This window comes from Myodes glareolus, chromosome 24 (assembly GCF_982192425.1).
Source record: "Myodes glareolus chromosome 24, mMyoGla1.1, whole genome shotgun sequence".
Taxonomy (NCBI): Eukaryota; Metazoa; Chordata; class Mammalia; order Rodentia; family Cricetidae; genus Myodes; species Myodes glareolus.
The window spans coordinates 17,968,532-17,986,820 of record NC_142049.1 but is presented as its reverse complement, the minus strand read 5'-3'; the positions used below and the strand labels follow the sequence as shown (position 1 = coordinate 17,986,820).

Genomic DNA, 18,289 nt, shown 5'->3' with positions numbered 1-18,289 from the left:
AAAAGAATTAAAAGCACCAATCAGGAAGGGTAATAATCCTTCAGCTGCTGCAGAAATACAATTAGGGCTGTGCGCTTTTGGAGTTGCCAGGATATTGTGGCTTTTCCTAATTAAGGAGCGGATATGCCCTGCCCATGCAATTAGAGGCTGGCTCAGCAGTGGAGGCCTCTCCTACTTTCTATCAGCAAGAGAAATTAACCAAGCATACAGCCTACGTCCCCTGCCCACTAGCCCCACTTCACTCTGAGCTGTGGCTTATGAGCACAGGGATGATGTTCATCTTGGGCTCTTGGGAAACCTTGGGAAGAGGGGAAGAAGCCTGGGGTGGGCACTACTTGGAGCTCTTTCTTTTCTCCTTTCTCTGCACAGGCTCTTGTGATACTTGAAGAAAATATAGAGACAAGCTGCCCACCTGCATCCCGTGAGACATAAGCTTTCCCTATGATTAGAGGAAGCGTCTTCACTGTGGAAAATAGGGCACTCCAGAGGGAGAAAAAAAGTAGAGAAATTATTTTTTTCCCGTTTGGAGCTAGAGATTCTGGGGAGTTCTGGGAGCGGGGGCGGTACGTCTAGGGAGATAGGCAGTGTTGTGGAGAACATAGGGATTGTGGGAGCGGAGGGAAAAAAAAGCTGGCCTTCGCTACAGGAGTGTCCAGCTGCTGATGGCAGGTGGTGGGGTCAAGGCCCAGAGGAGGTGGTCAGCAAGGCCATCCATGGACTGGCCAGCCCCGTATGGAAGACTAGTGATTTTGTTGTTGTGTCTCTATACCCAACAACAAGTCCCAGTCTACCACATGGTGCTGGTCCTCTCGGCAGCTGTGGGGAGGCAGGGGAGTACCGTTCCTGGATGTATTTTCTCTGCCTCCTTCGTTCCCTAGCAAACACCTCCAGAAACCACCGAAATATTCCTCTAATGCCACGACTGGTGACACCACAGAGGGACACCTCCAGAAACAAGAACATGGTCTCTAGAGTGGGACAGGGGACAGGATGCCTGTCCTCGGAGGATGGTGAGCTGCTCTGCATCCACAAACCCTCCTATGGGCTTCTTCATTCACCTTATAAACTCCATGTTGGTGAGAGGCACCACGGGGCCAACACACAGGGCTCGCAGAGGGCAGATGGCCGTGTATACCAGCACAAGCGCGTGCGCTCCTAACCTAGGAGTCCAGGGGATTATTCCCTTGTGGGCAAGTGTGCCACGCAATCCTGGCTGGTCCAGGATGTCTGTGCCTGCCTGTGGGAAGCGATGATACAGGATGAACCTTTTCAATGCCAATAAACAGAATTTTGGAAGCCCTGTCTCCCGCCTGTGCTTGGAGGCCACCTTAATGTCAAAAGTAGTAGTTTTCCCAAGAACGTGGTGGCACATGCCTTTGATTCCAGCTCGTGGGAAGGCAGAGATTAGCCTGGGCTACACAGTAAACATCTATCTCCGAAGGAAATAAATAAGTGAAGGACCAAAGAAAGCCTTCCCTGTCCTCCATCTTCTTTCTGGGTGTCTCGTAGCCCAGGCTGGCCTTCAATTACCTTGGTAGCTGAGGATGATCTTGAACTCCTGATCCTCCTGCTTCTTCCCCCTGAGTGCTAGAATCACAGGCGTGTGCTACCATGCTTGGTTTATGCAGTGTTGGGGCACAAACCCGGGGCTTCACACAAGAGAAGCAAGCACTCTACCCATACTTTGATTCTTTCACCCTTTTTCTTTGCTTTCTCTTCTTTTCCTCCTCTCCCGTCTTTGCCCTCCTTGCTTCTCCCTCCCTCCTTCCTGACCTTCACTCATTCATTCTTTTGCTGTACTAGAGACAGAACCTAGGGTCCCTGTGCATGTTAAGCAAATGCTGTACCCCTGTGCTACACCCCAGCTCCTCCCTTTCTTGATGCCCCTGTCAGGAGGCCACCTTGCCCTAAGGTGGGCACCAAGTCCTGATGTTGACACCCTCGGTGGAAATAAGTTTCTCAGCAACAAGCTCGAGTCCCTTCCACGCCGAGTTGGACTGTCGTCCCCAACCCGTGAAGCGGAGTGGGGTACAGCACCTTACATTGAGAGTGGCCAGTCACCTTTAGAAATCATGACCTGTAACCTTTGGCTAAGCGCAGCTCAACAGGGCAGTCTACCACTTGGAAGCCGTTGTGACCTTTGAAAAAGGCACTTAGCCTCTCTGAACCACGTCACTTCACCCCCGTTGCCACCGCCCCTCCTCCAAGTGGCTCTTTCTAATTTTCAGCCTCTCGAGTTTCTCCTTGCTCCAACCCTGCCAGTAGGCAGCCAGTCCTATTGAAAATCTCATTCACACTCAAGAAGGCTACAAATTGGGTCACTCAGCAGGTGTCCGTCCTGCTAGCAGCGGGCGGTGCGGGACCTGCTTGCACCGGGGAGTGTTAAAAGAGAGGGCATGCGGAGTTGACAAGACGAAAGGAGGGGGTGGAGCCTCTCCTCATATGCCCTCCGCATCCAGGGGTGGCACGGGGATGAGGATTCAATCTTGTGTTCACAGAAGCCAAACTTTAGGAAGGGGAAGAAAGTGAGGTATATCTCTCGTCTGAGAGCTGGATAAGACTCACCCTATGGGTGTGAAGCACAGCCCTAGCTCTGAAATCAAACTCCTCCAGTTCAAGCCTCCTTCCTCTGCTTTCATGCTGTGTGACTTCGAGATAGGCACTTGCCATCTCCGAGCTTCAGATGTAACTGATCCCATCTACCTATCTGGGTGGTTATGATAATTAGGCAAGGGGTGGGGTTCCATACAACGGGATGGCATTTGGGTTTTTCTCTTCACCAGCCTCAGTCAGTGGTCTTTTACTTTGAAGCCGGAATAAGTGAGAACCACATCTTTCTACGAGCCTCCTTGCCATGTAGTTTTATCAGTTCATTTAATATTAATCTTCCCCATCCCTAAGGCAACATCTTGTCTGTTTCAAGCCAATCGATACATAATAAAAACATTCATATATAATGTTTGATCAAACCTCTCATTTTAAGAACACAAATCAAGGTTTAGACAGGTGACAACTTGCCTCTTAAGTTACTTGGCAAAATAGACAATTCTTTACTAAGATAAGGTGACGTTTTAGGAGCTCTACAACACAAAGGGGTCAGAACCTCTGGTAAGATCACCGACCGGACGTTTGCTTTAATACACAGGGCTGCAGCGCCCTCTGCTGGTCTCTGGGTACAAGCTCTTCAGCGGCCGTTCTCGGTGGTCTAGGTCAAAGACTCCAGGCCAAGCTTGATAAGTCAAACTACCAAATGTCGGTAGTTTTCCAAGCTCTCCAGGATCACACGGAACTGAGGACTACTGATTTAAGGATTAATTTTATATGTGAAGAAGATGTGGCTTAGCAAGCAACAATGGGGAAGAAAATTCTCCAGATGGAAACCCCCCAGTCTTGCATAATCAAAAGTAAAGTGCAGTATTAACCCAGGCCTGAGCGCTGCACCTTCGCAGGAGCTGGGAGAATATAATGGCACCACAAATGTCTAGGTCCAAAGTCCGGCTCAGCCACCGTTGAGTTTGAAGTGCTGTTGGAAGGGGAAGCCCTGTGAGCAACGTCAGTGAATGATTTGCATGAGCACCCTTGAACTTGGTGCGGCTGCTGCATCACTAAGCGGCCTGTTAGCTTGGAGACAGGTTGCCGGGCTGGGTGTGTGGCTCAGTGGTGAAGGTAATATGTGCTAAGGCCCCGTGTTCTATCCATGGCGACACTCACAAATTGCTAGGTCCCACCCCCTTGTTTCTCATTCGGTGAGTCCAACCACTTCCCAGGTAATGCCCGGGGCGTGTAAAGAACCACCACCCTGAAAGCCTATCAATCAGATGAGCATCCCCTTTCAGAGCTGCACCCAGTTCAGCACCAAGGGCATCCCCACGGCACCTGCAGCTGTCCTCAGAATGGGGACACATGGCAGGCAGGACAGCACATTGTGCATAAGAATTTGCAAAAGCAAAGTATCAATTCTCGACAGGTGGGGATAGCCCCACGCCTTTAATCCCAGCACTCGGGAGGCAGAGGCCGGCAGAACTATAGTTCCAGGACAGTCAGGGTTACACAGAGAAACAGTTTTAATGGAAAATAAACAAACCAAAACAACAACAACAACAACAACAACAATCAAGTCTTACATCCCAAATGCTTCCCTTCACCCACTTGCACAAAACAAAAACGGTAACCTTGAACTTCTGATCCTCCTGCCTCCACCTCCCAAGTGCTGTGACAGCAGAGGTTCACCACCGCACCTGGTTTACGTGGTGTGGCAATCAAACTGTGCTTCCTGATTGAAAGGATGGAGAGGGAGGGGTCCCTAGCAGTGGGATTTGAGCAGAGCCCAACTCACAAAGTTTCTGTTCTGGAAAAGCCCCGATCCTTTTGGATGGAGCAGATGTTTTCATTCCAGGGTTGGGAAAGTGAACGCAGAGGCCTCCCTTGGGAAGTGAGGATGAGTCCTGCCATCCACAGTCAAAACCACAACTGTCCCGAATGTCTGGAACCTCCATTTTTTCTGTTTGCTAATATTTCTGTCATAAACCTAAGTAGTTACAAAGGATGTACAGAAATATTGACATCTTAAAAACAATTTTAGGCCAGCATGATTGCTCCGCTGGTAAACGAGTTTGATGACATACGTGACAACCCAAGTTCAACACCCAGGACCCTCATGATAGAAGGAGACCTAAATGCACACACGCACACACGGCACGTGCACACACGTGCGAACACACACCATAAAATACGGGTGTTGGAGATAGAGCAGGTTGGTAGAGTACTTGCATACAGGAAGTTATGGGTCCCACCCCCTGTACCTTACACCTGAGTGTGGTAGTACATGCTTATAATTTTAGCACTTGGAAGGTGGAGATAAATTCAACGTCGACCGGGCAATGGTGGTGCACACTTTTAATTCCAGCACTCCAGAGGCAGAGACAGGTGGATTCCCGTGACTCCAAAGCCAGCCTGGTCTACACAGGGAGTTCCAGGACAGGCTCCAAAGCTACAGAGAAACCCTGTCTCGAAACACAAAGACAACAAAGAAGTTCAAGGTCATTCTTGGCTACACAGCAAGTTGGAGGCCAACCTGGGCTACATGAGACTCTTAAAAATATGGTCTGGTGAGATGGTTCAGAGGGTAAAGGTGCTTGCTGCAGAAGTTGGGTCCCCAGAACGCACCTGGAGGAGGAGAGAACCATGTCCCGCAGGCTGTCTTCTGACGTCCACACCCACTGCGTGGCAGGTGCATACCTACATAGATACAGAATAAATATATTGAAAACAAAAGGCAAAATATTTTCCCCAATCAACAAAACCCAGCATTGACATGTAAGTGCAAACAAACCTTCATAGTATAGCCATCTTGATTTTAACTTTGCCAGTTGTGTTTTTGTTTTGTTTTTGAGACGGCTCCCTTGTAACCCCGGTGTTTTCCAACTTGCTATGTAGCCCAGGATGACCTTGTACCCCTCAACCTTTGCCCTTGCCTCCCAAGTGTTGGGGTTACAGGCATGTGCCACCACTACCCAGCACTTGATCTTTGGAGACAGTGCCTCGGTGTGTAGGCCGAGCTGGCTTTCCTGCCCATCACATCCTCCATTTTTAGAAACACATGAAAAGACTCTTGGAAAGGTAAGCTGGGTGTGGGGGCAAGCGGTTGGAATTCTAACACTGGAATGTCGAAGACAAAAGGATCAGAAGTTCAAATTCATCCTCGGCTACACAGAAAATGCGGGGACATTTAATCAACCTGATGCAAGGGGAAAAAGAAAATGTGGGGGCAGCCTGGGCTACATGAGACCCTGTCTCAAAAAAATCAAATCAAATAAATATTGAAATTGAAAGATAAGTGAATTGGAAAATCAGTGCAGAAGAAGTAAACCTGATTTTTCAAGTTTATCATATACTGTATATTATTATTAAAGTATATTATTTTTTTAAAAGATTTATTTATTTATTTACAATGTATACAGTGTTCTGCCTGCATATATGCCTGCAGGCCAGAAGAGGGCACTACATCTCATTATAGATGGTTGTGAGCCACCTTGTGGTTGCTAGGAATTGAACTCAGAACCTCTGGAAGAGCAGTCTATTTTATTATATTATTTTATATTTTATTTTGGGGTGTGTGTGTGTGGGGGGGGTCATGCCAGGGTTTCTCTGTGTAGCCCTGGCTGTTCTGGAACTAGATCTGTGGGCCAGGCTGGCCTGGAACTCACAGAGATCCTCCTGCCTCTGCCTCCCGAGTGCTCAGATTAAAGGCGTGCGCCATCACCGCCCTGTGTACACTGTTATTTCACCGGATTCTCAGAACCCAGAGGCGGGACGGGCTGCAGGTCCCCCTAGGCAGACGTGGGTGTGCTGCGTGTGTCACTAGATCTTAAAAGGCTGAATATCACTGGGCATCAGATCAGAAACCGGACGCCTTCACGGGCGTCAGTGGCAAAGAGCGCCTGTGTCATTCGGTCTCTGGCAAACCTCCGAACATGGCCCTCTCCCGGCACAAGCCACGCCCCCGTCTATAGCTCCTCCCCTTCTGATCTAGCACACCCACTCAAGAAAGACCAATCAGAAGAGGCCTTAGGCGGGCGCTACGGCCCAGCGAACCAATAGACAGACAGCAGAAGCCGGGCTTGTCCGGGCAAGCAGCCGGCTCAGCCGGCAGGGTTTCCACGTGTAGGCCGGGAAACGCGGCCCGGTCTTCAGGTGAGCTGGGGGTTGGCCGTGGGGGCTTCTGGGCCGCCGGTTCCTGTCGCCAGTCGCCTGCCGCTCTCAGGGCGGGGCGGAGCGGTCGGTGTGCAGCCAGCAGCCAGGCCGTCGTGCTGCCGGCCTCACGCGATCCCGGCCTGGCTTGGGGGCTGTGGGCCTGCGGAGGGGGCGGTGCTGGCGAGGAGCGTAAACCGGACGGCACAACCGCTGGGGAGCTCGGGGCTCTCCTCGCACTTTTCCTTCCTTTCTTCCTAACTTCCTTCCTTCCTTCCTTCCTTCCTTCCTTCCTTTCTTTCTTTCTTTTTTTTTTTTTTTTTCTTGATCTGGTAAGCTTTTGGATAGCCCCGGGAACCTTATTGCGCCAGACTTTCCCAAACCGGGGTGATTGATTATCACTATCGTGACTTGAGGATAGGGGCTCGGGTCCTTTGCCTTCTAACTGTTCCAAGCTCGCGGTTAGTGGTTAAGGGACAGTTGACTTCCCTAGGTCATCTGGTTAGTTCGTGCTGGAGCAGGGTCTCTCCCGTCCCCTCTGATAGACACCTGGTCTGCCAGCAGGCATGTGGCCCTTAGACTTTGCAGTTCCTTGGAGTCCTTTTGGACCAGGGACCGTCACCGCAAAGCCGAGTGCCTATCATATTGACTCTTGAGCAGAGTTAAGGTGAGAAAACTTGGTGCGTGCCCTTGCCGACAGAGCTGTGGCCTCTACTTCACTCCAGCTAAATTGAGCTCCATTCAGGGGCTGCCAGCCACTGAAGTGGGTTCCCTTGGTAATTGTTGGTTCCCACATGTCCATAGGGCCAGAGAGGCAGAAGATGACTGCTCTTATCTCTTCAAATACAAGGCCACACAGACGACTTCTCGAGGGACCCTAATTTTAGCTTCTTTCAAACCGTGCCAGCAGGGAAAGTCTGCCCTCCCCCAAAGTCCATGATCAGCAGGGACTTGTAGGCCGGTTTTCCTCCCACTGCTGGGCCAAGGCAAATTGAGATGCAGTTAAGTTTGTGGATAGGAGAGAGTTGCTGACGACCTCTTTTGGAAAGAGGGGGTGCTCTTTCGGAGACTGGAGGAGCAGGCTGAGAGCAGGTGAGTCAGCAAGAGTCACTGAGTCTCCCCCTGGCTAAGTGGGTCAGTACTCCTCTTGCAGATGCTGGCATCAGCAAACAGCGCTTTTGCTTCCTACCCCTGTGCCACTCCTACCCAGGCTGCCAGTCTGACCTCATCCTCCCTCCAGCAAGGTAGCTGTGACGTCCTCTAAAGCCCTCCCGGGACTCCCTCTCCTTGTCTTACTGAACTCTGCCTGTGTCCCTTTCAGTGGCTCACCGTGCCCACCCACCTGTCTCATTTTCCCCTGATACCTCGCTGCTCACAGGCTGCACCCGACTCTTGGCCCTCTCTCCCCTGCTCTTGGCTTTGTGCCTGTCGCTTCTCTTTTCTGAGCAGCCCGTCCCTCCCTGGGCTGCCTGGGAAATCCATCTGCAATCCTGCAGCATCCCCGCTAATTGCCAGGCTCTCCTTAACTCTGTGCTTCTTCCTGTTTGGGTGCCTGCCTAGCTTCTCAGTTTCCCTTCCCGTCAGTCCCTTTGCTCTGTGGTTCCAAGGACGTTGAGCTCTGTGGGACTCCCAGACCAGACACTGGGAGACCCAGCTTGGGCTTCTGAAGAGAGTCTTCTGTCAGAGAGGGGGAGCAGACATAGGAGGGCTCTGCAGCTTGCTGCCATGAGGGAGCTCTGAGGAGGACCACCCGTTGCCTGAGGAGCATAAACCTCAATGTGTCACAGCACACAGGGTGAATTTCTTTGCTCCCCTGATAGACATTTAACATCCTGGGTCAGTGCTACTTGTCCAGTTGTTACTAGTCCAGTGGGTGTCTCCGGCCTCCCTCACCTGACCAACAGATGCTGAGGACACCAGCCTGGGGTGAGGGTGGTTTATGAAAGATCACAAAGGTCAGCGGCAGAAGATGAAGTGGTACAAAGGAAGCTATAATCCATCTTACACTTTATAGTGTGACCTGGTGACCTCAGGTGACCCCTCTGCCCCAGCACCAGGTTACTCCTCTGACAGGCTTTCATCCTTGGTGTCTCCACGGCCCCCTCCCCCTTCTCTGCGGGGTTACTGGTCCCTGTGTACACGGAAGTGACTTCTAGGAACCATCCGCAGGCCCTTCCTTAGTCTTGTTTCACCTTGTGCTTCTAGCCAGCTCTCTGCATCTCTGTGTTTCCAGGCAGACTAGGCTTCTCGGCCCAGGATCCGGCACAGTTGGGACCCCAGAGAACCTCCTGGCGACACTGGGCGATGCAGGGGTTCCAGAGCTGCAGCTGGGTCGGCATGCCTTGGAGGGGTGTCTGTTGCGAGGGGCAGTGAGTCCAGATGGAGGCGGCTCCGACCTAAGAATAGTTGGCTGCCCAATGTGGGACGGAGAATCAGCCTCGCTAGAGAAGGGGGCAGAGAGCTGGCTATGGAGCCTTACTGTGTGTGTGTGTGGGGGGGTGTATGCCAGACCTGGGGGGTGGGGCACAGCAGTTTATAGAGACCTAGGTTAAGCCTTGCTCTGCAAATTTCAGCTTTGGGGATTTCAGATGAGCAATGTTCAGCTGAAATCGGTCACTGCAACCTTTGCTTTCCTGTAACTATCCTCCTAACAGTCTGGTAAACTACCGCTTTTAGAGGCGAGCTTCAGCGTGGACTCTAGATTCCCATCAGCCTTTAACCAAGTTCCTCAGCTTCTGGGCCTCATTTCTAGTGTGCAAAATAAGGGCGATGGTACTTGCTGATGTCAGTGGGAGGTGGAATGACTCTGCATGGCATTTGCAGAAGGCATGTATGGTATGTGTGGTGTTCATGTGCAGTTCTTAGTAAAGGTGTCTGAGTTTCCGTCAGGTGCTTGAGCTGCAAATACCACAAGATGAGAGGCAGTGTGGCCTGGCATTCTCCTCCCAGCCCCTCTTCCTATGTGATCTCTCTCCAGCACACTGCCCCGTTGGAAGATAGCCTCCGGGGCTCCTCTTGCTTCTAGCTGTGAACTGCCTGGCATGGTGCTGGGAGAAGCCCCTGAGTCTGCTCAGTGTCCATCCCTCACTGGCCTGAATACCAAGGATGTGGTTCGGAAAAGGCACAAGAGAAGAAGCCGGCAGCACCAGCGGTTCATGGCCCGCAAAGCCTTGCTCCAGGAGCAGGAGCTGTCAAGCATGGCCCCAGGGCCAGGATCCTGCCCTCCGCCCTCCCCATCACAGACACCAGCAGACACAGAGGCTTCGGGCAGCAGGCGGCAGCGTGCCAAGGCCAGGTCTAGCGGTGGTGGCTCAGGCGGCAAAAGGCCTATCCCCAGAGAAGCCCCAGGGCCTGGGCCCAGCAAGTGTGTCGCCGTTGACTGTGAGATGGTGGGGACAGGCCCCCACGGGCGTGTGAGCGAGCTGGCCCGCTGCTCCGTGGTGAGTTACAACGGGGACGTTCTCTACGACAAGTACGTCCGGCCTGAGATGCCCATTGTGGACTACCGCACCCGCTGGAGTGGCATCACCCGCCAGCACATGCGTAAGGCCATCCCCTTCCAGGTGGCCCAGAAAGAGGTGAGGACCAGAATGGCAGGTTGGGGAGAGAAGCCCTGGTTTAAGTCGCCACCTGGGAGTGTGGGGCCTTGAGAAGCCGCCTCAGCAAACACGCAGTTCCTTTTCCAGACACAGGGTTATTAAAATGCAGGTGCTGCCTCTGTAGGCCTGCCCGGCTAGGCGGGGAGCAGCTGGTAGAATGGCTTTGGGAAAGGGAAAGGCCCAACAACTCACAAAATGTTTGGAGGCTGTAAAATTTGCCTACAGTCCGGTCACATTCAAGGGCCGCCGTTTTTGCCCATCTCCTTATGACTTCTCAGTGCTTGGAAAAATGATTACTAGGCAGGGGATCCCACTAGTATACTAGAAATCTGCAAAGGCACGTGACCTCAGGAAACGTTGGAGCCTTGTAAGTAGACTAGGATCCTTGCCCCAGGGTCTTTTATGAAGACTGTTCCCTTCTCTAAGACTCTGACAAGGTTGTCTAAAAATCATAGCTAAGATGGGCGCAGTGACACACACCTTTAATCTCAGCCCTAGGGAGGCAGAGGCAGGCTGGTCTCTGTGAGTTCAAGGCCAGCCTTGGTGTCCAAAGTTCGAGGAACAGCTAGGGCTACACAGAGAAATTCTGTCTTAAAAAAAACAAAAACACAAAAATTTATGCTAAGCAAGCTTGCCCCATAAGTAAGCCACAGGGTTAATTAATCAACAGAACCATGCCTGGTACTGGTAAAATTAGTATCAGAGGTTGCAGGCTCTGTCTTCAGGACACTGCTCCCTTACTCATCTGGATATTGACTCCAGACCCTCCATACTGTCCTATGTCATGGAAATGCTAGTCAGGCATAATACTGAATTTAAGTGTGTGTGCGTGCTTGTGTGTGTATGTGTGTGTGTGTGTTTATAAGGATTATAATATGCCATATTATAATTATTAATACGATATATATTATGTAATATATACTAAACATTAATTATTTGATAAGTATAATATTAATGGTTGATGTAATTATATGCAAATATATTATAAATAATACATATATTAATGTATAATGTATTAAAGATATATTTATAAGGCACAATGCTCAGACTTGGTGCTGCCACAGAAACAAAGAGAGACCTAATTAAAATGGCACTGCAGCTTTGCCTATGGTTAGAAAATAAAGGGGACACCAGTAATGCCCGTGACTGGGAAAGGCCTGAAGCTTGCTTGTGGCAGCAAGGGCAGGAGGAGGCTGGGGCTGTGGGACGTGGGGGTGGAGGTCCTGAGCCTGACACTCTAGACTGCTGTGGCTCAGCACCAGGCAAACAGACAATTGCTGGCAGATGTTTGAGATCTGTAGTGCTGTGTGCTCTTGGTTCTACTCAGCTGGCAGCAGCTTTCTGCATTCATGTAGTGTTTCTTCAGGGGTAAAATTATGGAGAAACAAAAGTGAAATTCATACCCTCGAGTAGTACCCTGTCACAGTTGTATTAGAACAAATACATTTTCAAAGCAAGCATTAGAACAGAACTACTTTTTATTGGGATTAGGATGGTTCGGGAAATACTGATAAACCTCATCTCGTGACCTTTGTCACAGTGTGCTGACTACTTTTGTTAGCTTGACATAAGCAAAGTCATTTGGGAAGCATGACCTGAAATTGAGAAAATGCCCCCATCAGATTGGCCTGTGAGCAAGCCTGTGCTATGTTTTCTTGATTGTTAATTGGTGTGGGAGGGCCCAGCCCACTGTGGGCAGTGCTACCCTTGGGCTTGTGGTCCTGGGTGTATAAGACAGCAAGCTGAATAAACCAGTAAGCAGCACAACTCTGCAGCAGTTCCTGCCTCCAGGTTCCTGCCGTTGAGTTCCTGTCCTGACCTCCCTCAGTGATGGACTGCGGCATGGAGCTGAAAGATGAAATAAACCCTTTCCTTCCCGAGTTGTTGTGGTGTTTTATCACAGCAATAGAAACCCTAAGTTAGATACGTTCCATGATGCCCTAAGCGTTGCTTTGGAAAGACTTGATCATGAATAGAAGCAGTAGGAACGTAAGTCCATGTGAGCCCTCCATCCCTGATCCCTGCCGTCCAGGTTTGTAGTTGGTGGTGATCCCCAGATCCATTTGGGATAGGTTTGATCTCTGTCCCACTTGATGAGACTGGGGGTGATCCCAACCAAAAACTTAAATGTTTCTTACTCATCTGCCACAAAAACTGGGTCCCATGCTAACAGGGGTGAGCTGTGGAAGGCTAACAGCTGGTGATAGGAGTTAGCAGGCCTGTAGCCCTGTTTCCCTGAGCGTGAGGAAGGTGCTGGGCAGGGAGGAACAGGATGTGCCCAGACAGAGCTGCAGAGCAGGTTTAGAGGGTACGGAGGAGGAGCCAGTGCCCACAGGAACAAGGACATGGGCTTCTGCTTCACTGTGTTATCTACCAGTGCTGGGCACGGTTCTGTTGGTTTCATTCAACAGGTCTTTATTCAGGAAATAAGTTGGCTAGGAGGACTGATGTTGTAGCTTGAACTGCAGAGTGAGAGCCTTGTCTCCAAAGGACCGGCCCAACCAACAGAAGCAAATCAGTAAATGCTGTGCTCCGGTGAGCAGCACTGGTCAAGTCAAATGGAGCCAACTGCAGGGGCAGATGGGGAGGGGGACCCAGACTAGATCATACCAAGGGCTAACTGTAAAAGCCAGATCCGTACTTAGAAAGTGTAGATAGCTTAAAAGAAGGACCAGGGCTCCTAGGTAGATGAGAATCATGGGAGCCCCTCCAAGGAAGACTGATGAGCTTCTGAGGGGGTGAGAAGACCTTGCAGCCAGGAAGCGCCTGTGCCAGTTTAAGCTGCTGGGGTCTCTCAACTTGAAGGCTGGCTCACATCCATGGCTTCCTTTGACCCTCAAAACTGTCCCCTGGAATGCTGGGATAGTATCCCTTTTGCAGGTGCTAAGGTACATTGGTATTCAAACTTGGGTCATCACGGTCCACTGGGGCGCCTAGACTTCTCCCCTCCCCCACTGCTGCCTCCCTCTAGAGTGGCCCATGCCCAGTGCCACGGGAGCTCAGGCGTGTCTCCTTCCTGACAAGGGCCTTCCTGCTTCCTCTCACAGATCCTCAAGCTCTTGAAGGGCAAGGTGGTGGTGGGGCACGCGCTGCACAATGACTTCCAAGCCCTCAAGTACGTTCATCCTCGGAGCCAGACCCGGGATACCACGTACGTCCCAAACCTGCTCAGTCACCCCGGCTCCCACACCCGAGCTCGGGTCTCCCTTAAGGACCTGGCCCTGCACCTGCTCCACAAGAAGATCCAGGTATGTGGTGCCGAATCTCCTGGGAGAGGAGGAGGCTCATCTGACTGCCATAGCTGCTAAAGTGGGGATGGGATTGTGGACTGTCGCTCACATACAAGCCACACTGGTGTAGCCCCTTCCTTTCCTGTGTGAATTCCCTAGTGATCGTCAGGTTTTTCTAGGCTCATCTCTCTAAGTCTTAGCCCACCTGACTCCTGGCTAGCCTGTATCCCCATAGGATGTGTTCTGACTCGCACTTAGCTCAAGGGGCCTGGGACTCTGTTGTGTTTTGATATCCATCTTCTAACTTAATGAGCAGGATTTTTTTTTTTAATGTGTATTGGTATTTGGCCTGCATGTGACTCTCTATGCCCCACACACGTGGCTTGCTTTTGGGGGTTAGAAGAGAGCATCAGATCCTCTGCGACTGGAGTTATCAACAGTTGTGAGCTGCCATATAGGTGCTAGGAATTGGGCCTCGGTTCTAGGGATGAGCAGCCAACCCCAACATAAAAAGAGGGTTATTTTGGTTCATGGTTTACCCGGGTCCACGTGCTAAGGCAGAACCTCATGGTGGTGGGAGCATGTGCGGTTATATACCCCACAGTGACTAGCAAACAGAGGAATAGGGACCGAATACTCCCACGGTCGTTCTCCGGTGATCTGTTTCCTTAAGCCAAGACCCACCTCAGAGTTTCTAATGTCTTTCAGAATAGAACTGTCAGCTGGGGAACACGCCCACAACACAGGAGCCTTTGGGATATAGTTCGTTTCTAAATCGTAATAGCTTCCATTCTGGGATATGTGTTCTTGACCCTTCGAAGCTGGCTTCGCTTCTGCATTGGTGGTCAGGCCCACTTCAGCACCTAGTGATGCCTTCTGCTCCTGTCCACAGGTGGGACATCAGGGACACTCGTCTGTGGAAGATGCCATGACAGCCATGGAGCTCTACAAGCTGGTAGAGGTGCAGTGGGAACAGCAAGAGGCCGACAATGCCAAGGCCCACCCCGAGGACAGGGCACCCGACAGCAGCACTGACGTGGAGCAATACATGGAGGACCAGTACTGGCCTGATGAGCTGGCCCCGAGCACCAGTGGAGACATAAGGGAGGCCCAGGCTGGCAGGGAGTGAGAGGAAGGAGCCTGCGGGTGGCAGATGGGGCAGGAAGCCAGGAGTGGTCTCTCTAGGCAGACCTGGGGGACGGGGTCAGGGCACTCACCTGTCCACGTGCAGGCTCACAGCACCTCGTGTCTAAGGGATGCTTTTCTTCAATCCTGTGGTTTTGCAAAGGACACTAGCGTCGTGCCCAGGAGGTACAGAGAAAGTGCCACAGGACTGTCCAAGGCTGTCCCTGGCTCCCTGAGCCAAGTCTTCTGGGCTCACTGCTCTGCTGCTCTGGGATAAAGCATCTCCCTGGGGGTGCTGGGTGCTGTGGGTGGCAGGGTGAAGTTCTGCTGCTGTTGCCACCTCTCCCCTGCAGATACATTCAGGATCACAGTAACTTAAATTGTTAAGAAAGCCCTTTAAAGAAGACACTGTTCCCTGTCCCTTACTTTCTTAGATGTCTTATGTCCTAAGGGTAACTTTAGGAGTCTAATAAACAAGGGTTCCGATCACACCGTTCCCTGACAAAGCCTCATCGTTAGGCAAGCCTGTGGCTTCCCCGTTGAGCCTGTTTCCCCCCCATAAAGTGGAGGAGAGCGTTAGAACCTACCTCGTGGGTATTGAGGTGCTTCGTGTGCATCCTCGTGATGAAAGAGAATGGTCTCTATTCCAGCCACCGCCTGACTTCCTAGCTGCTGTGGCCCAGGCAGGATTCTGGCTTGGCTTTTCCAGCAGGTGAGGTGGAGCCAGGGCCTGGCTCTGCAGGAGAGTTCAGAGTTGTCTGCAGGTCTTGCTTCATAGCAGCATCCTACCCGCTGTGGTATTTGGGAAAGTGACAACAGTCACCCAGACAGGGTCAGAAGGGAAGGGACACTACTGAGACCACATTTGACTGCTGTCAGCCAAGGCCCTGATTGCACAAAACCTTAGTCATGGATTGTTTGCTGGCCGGCTCCTCCCTGCCAGGGGAAGAGGGAGCTGACCGAATCATCACCACTTCTGTCTGGCCTGGCGCCAGGGGCAAGCTCTGGTTTCCTTAAAAAGCAGCAACTTGTGCCAACCTCGCTGCTGGGTGAATCTTGATGGCTTCATTTGCGGGTTGAAGGGTGGTGGGATTGATAGCCTGTGTACCGGGAGAAGCCTTGCTCATGTAGGATCTTTAATGCGGGAATAAAGTTCGATTGGACAAGTGGCTGAACTGTCCTCTCTAAGAGTCAGGCTGGGCTGAAGGGGGGTTGGCTGAGGGGTGGGGAGGGTTAGAGCACCAAGTTTTGCGGGGTGCCCGTCTTAAGGTGGCGTCTTTCAGGAGGGTACACGTTAGATCTAAAACAGCTTCCGGCTTCCTTTTGGAGTTGCCCTGTTACACAGCACATGATCTAATTTGATCTCTCCCCAAAGCTATGTTCTCACATTAAAAATTGGGGAATTTTTGTTTGCTGTTGGAAAAGGATCTCCTGATGGAGCCCACGCTGCCTATGACTCCATGCGGAGCTCAGGCAGTCCTCCAGCCTCAGCCCATGCAGTCAGTGCTGGCGCTGTAAGCAAGAGTTGCCATTCCTGCTGGACTTGGCCCTTTAGGAGTAAGATTTCTTTGTGTGTGTATAATATAAAGTCCACCTGGCCCTGCACATTTGCGCAGTCATTTCCCCCTTGGCCAGCGCGAATAAAGCAGCTGTAAGCATGACATACAGACATCACTCATATCCTGCTTTCAAATATTTGGATAGATTCCCAGTAAGGGAACTGCTGGGTCATGTGGTAATTCTCTGTTTAGTTGTGTGGGCAGCTCACTCTTCGCAGCAGCTGCAGCGTTTATATTCCCAACGACAGCTCACAAGAGCTTCAATTGAATTGAAGAAGGGTCTCACCGTATGACCGAGGTGGACTTGGAGCTTGTGGAGACCCTCTTGCCTCCACCTCGAATCAAGACAGTTGAGCTTATTAGGGCAGGCTGCCTCTGATGCAATCAATTGTCTTAGCCTGTTTTGTAGTATATAATAAAAGACCTGAGGCTGGGACTTGGTGAAGACTTAAATAAAGGGTTGGGGTGCAGGGCTCTGCTGATGGCCCTGTGGTAGATGACGTGATCGTGGAAGCACACGTGGAAAGGACCCCACGGTGAGACAGGAGGTGGGAGAGGGCTTGCTCACACAGTGAAACCACTCTAAGCCCACGTGTACCATGGCAAATACAGTTCACGAAGGCCTAGAACTCCCAAGAGACTATTAATCCGTTGGTGAAGATGGCGTGTGTGTGTGTGTGTGTGTGTGTGTGTGTGTGTGTGTGTGTGTGTGTGTGTGTTGTGCACCATCACTTTCCTCCTGCCTCTTCGTGACTCACTGCGGGAAAGTAGCTCTCCAGGATGCTGAGCAGGTAGGTGGTGTGGAGCCTAGTTCCTTAAGCAAAACAGATGAGCTGCACCTGCCTACGGGTTACGCTTCTTGACGATTGATACTCCCTCGGGGAGGGGCTAGAGGGAGTCTCGGGACCCACAGCTGAGATTTCAGCTGCTCCCCCAACCATCAGTATGCACTTCCGCCCTAATCCCATGGGGCCTGGGGTACTGGGCAGTGGTAAAGTACTCTGAGCTGGGGAAGACTGCAGTGCCAGCGATGCAGCGACAGGAAACCATCGTCCATACAGGGTGAAGCCTTAACCAATGTGTTTTGATGTCCTCCCAGGCTCCTGTGAGTAGCCTCTCGCCCTTGCTCCCTAAGTAAGCCCCATGAATTCAACAGTTTCCCGAGACTGTGCCTTGATGGAATTGTTCTTTGACTTGTTGGGGCCTTTCAAAGGGGAAGTAGTAGACACTGTTTTCCCGAAAAGCAGTTTTTGAAAGGGCAGCAAATGCCAGACCCTGAGATATGAGCATGCCGGAAAGTACCCTCATAGTCCTGCCATGGGGCTCCCACCTAGAGTGAGTCTGCCAGCCCAATGTTTCTCAGCCTGTGGGTCGCAACCCCTTTTGGGGTCCAATGACCCTTTCGCGGGAGTCACAGATAGCTGGCATATCAGATAGTTACATTACAGTTCTTAACAGTAGCAAAATTACAGCTATGGAGTAGTGACAAAAATAATATTCTGGTTGGGGGGTCACCACAGCATGAGGAATTTCATTAAGGGTCGCCGCATTAGGAAAGCTGAGACAATAAAGTCTAATCACTGGTGCTGGCACTGGGGAGACAGTTGGTGGTGTCTGAAGGAAGCGTGTGAGACCTGTGGGCCTGGGAAGAGTGGCTGCACGAAGCTCAGGTTTAAACTAGAAGAGGCCATGGTTCGGAGGGTACGAAAGACTGGAAGGGGCAGTGGGACAGATGGACAGACGCCTGACAGATGAACAAATGGGAGATTTGTTCTAAGGCAGGGTCCAGATTGGTCTTGAACTTGCTCTGTAATTGAGGATGACTTTGAATTCCTGATCTCCCTACGCCTGTCTGCCAAGTGTTGGGATTACATGCGATACCCCTACACCTGGCCAATGCTGAACATCGAACCCAGGGCCTGTTGTGTGCTAAGCACACACTCTACCACACTGAACTACACTCCCGACTCCAGCATTTGACTTTTGAAGTCTGTTAAAGTCGGACATCTAGCTTGGCAAAGAAACCACAGATCTGGGCAAGTTCCTTTTCAAACCGCAAATCTTCGTGGCATCGTATCAGGCTGAG

General features: G+C 51.2%; 1 protein-coding gene across 1 annotated transcript; it reads left to right on the top strand.

The window, feature by feature from the left end:
* The first annotated feature begins 6,552 nt into the window (after window positions 1–6,552).
* Window positions 6,553–15,813, top strand: Aen (apoptosis enhancing nuclease). Its single transcript, XM_048434864.3, has 4 exons — window positions 6,553–6,693; window positions 9,668–10,268; window positions 13,337–13,537; window positions 14,412–15,813. Exons 2-4 carry the CDS (start codon window positions 9,732–9,734, stop codon window positions 14,646–14,648), a joined length of 975 nt encoding a protein of 324 aa, XP_048290821.1. The 5' UTR covers window positions 6,553–6,693; window positions 9,668–9,731; the 3' UTR covers window positions 14,649–15,813.
* Window positions 15,814–18,289: the final 2,476 nt, after the last annotated feature.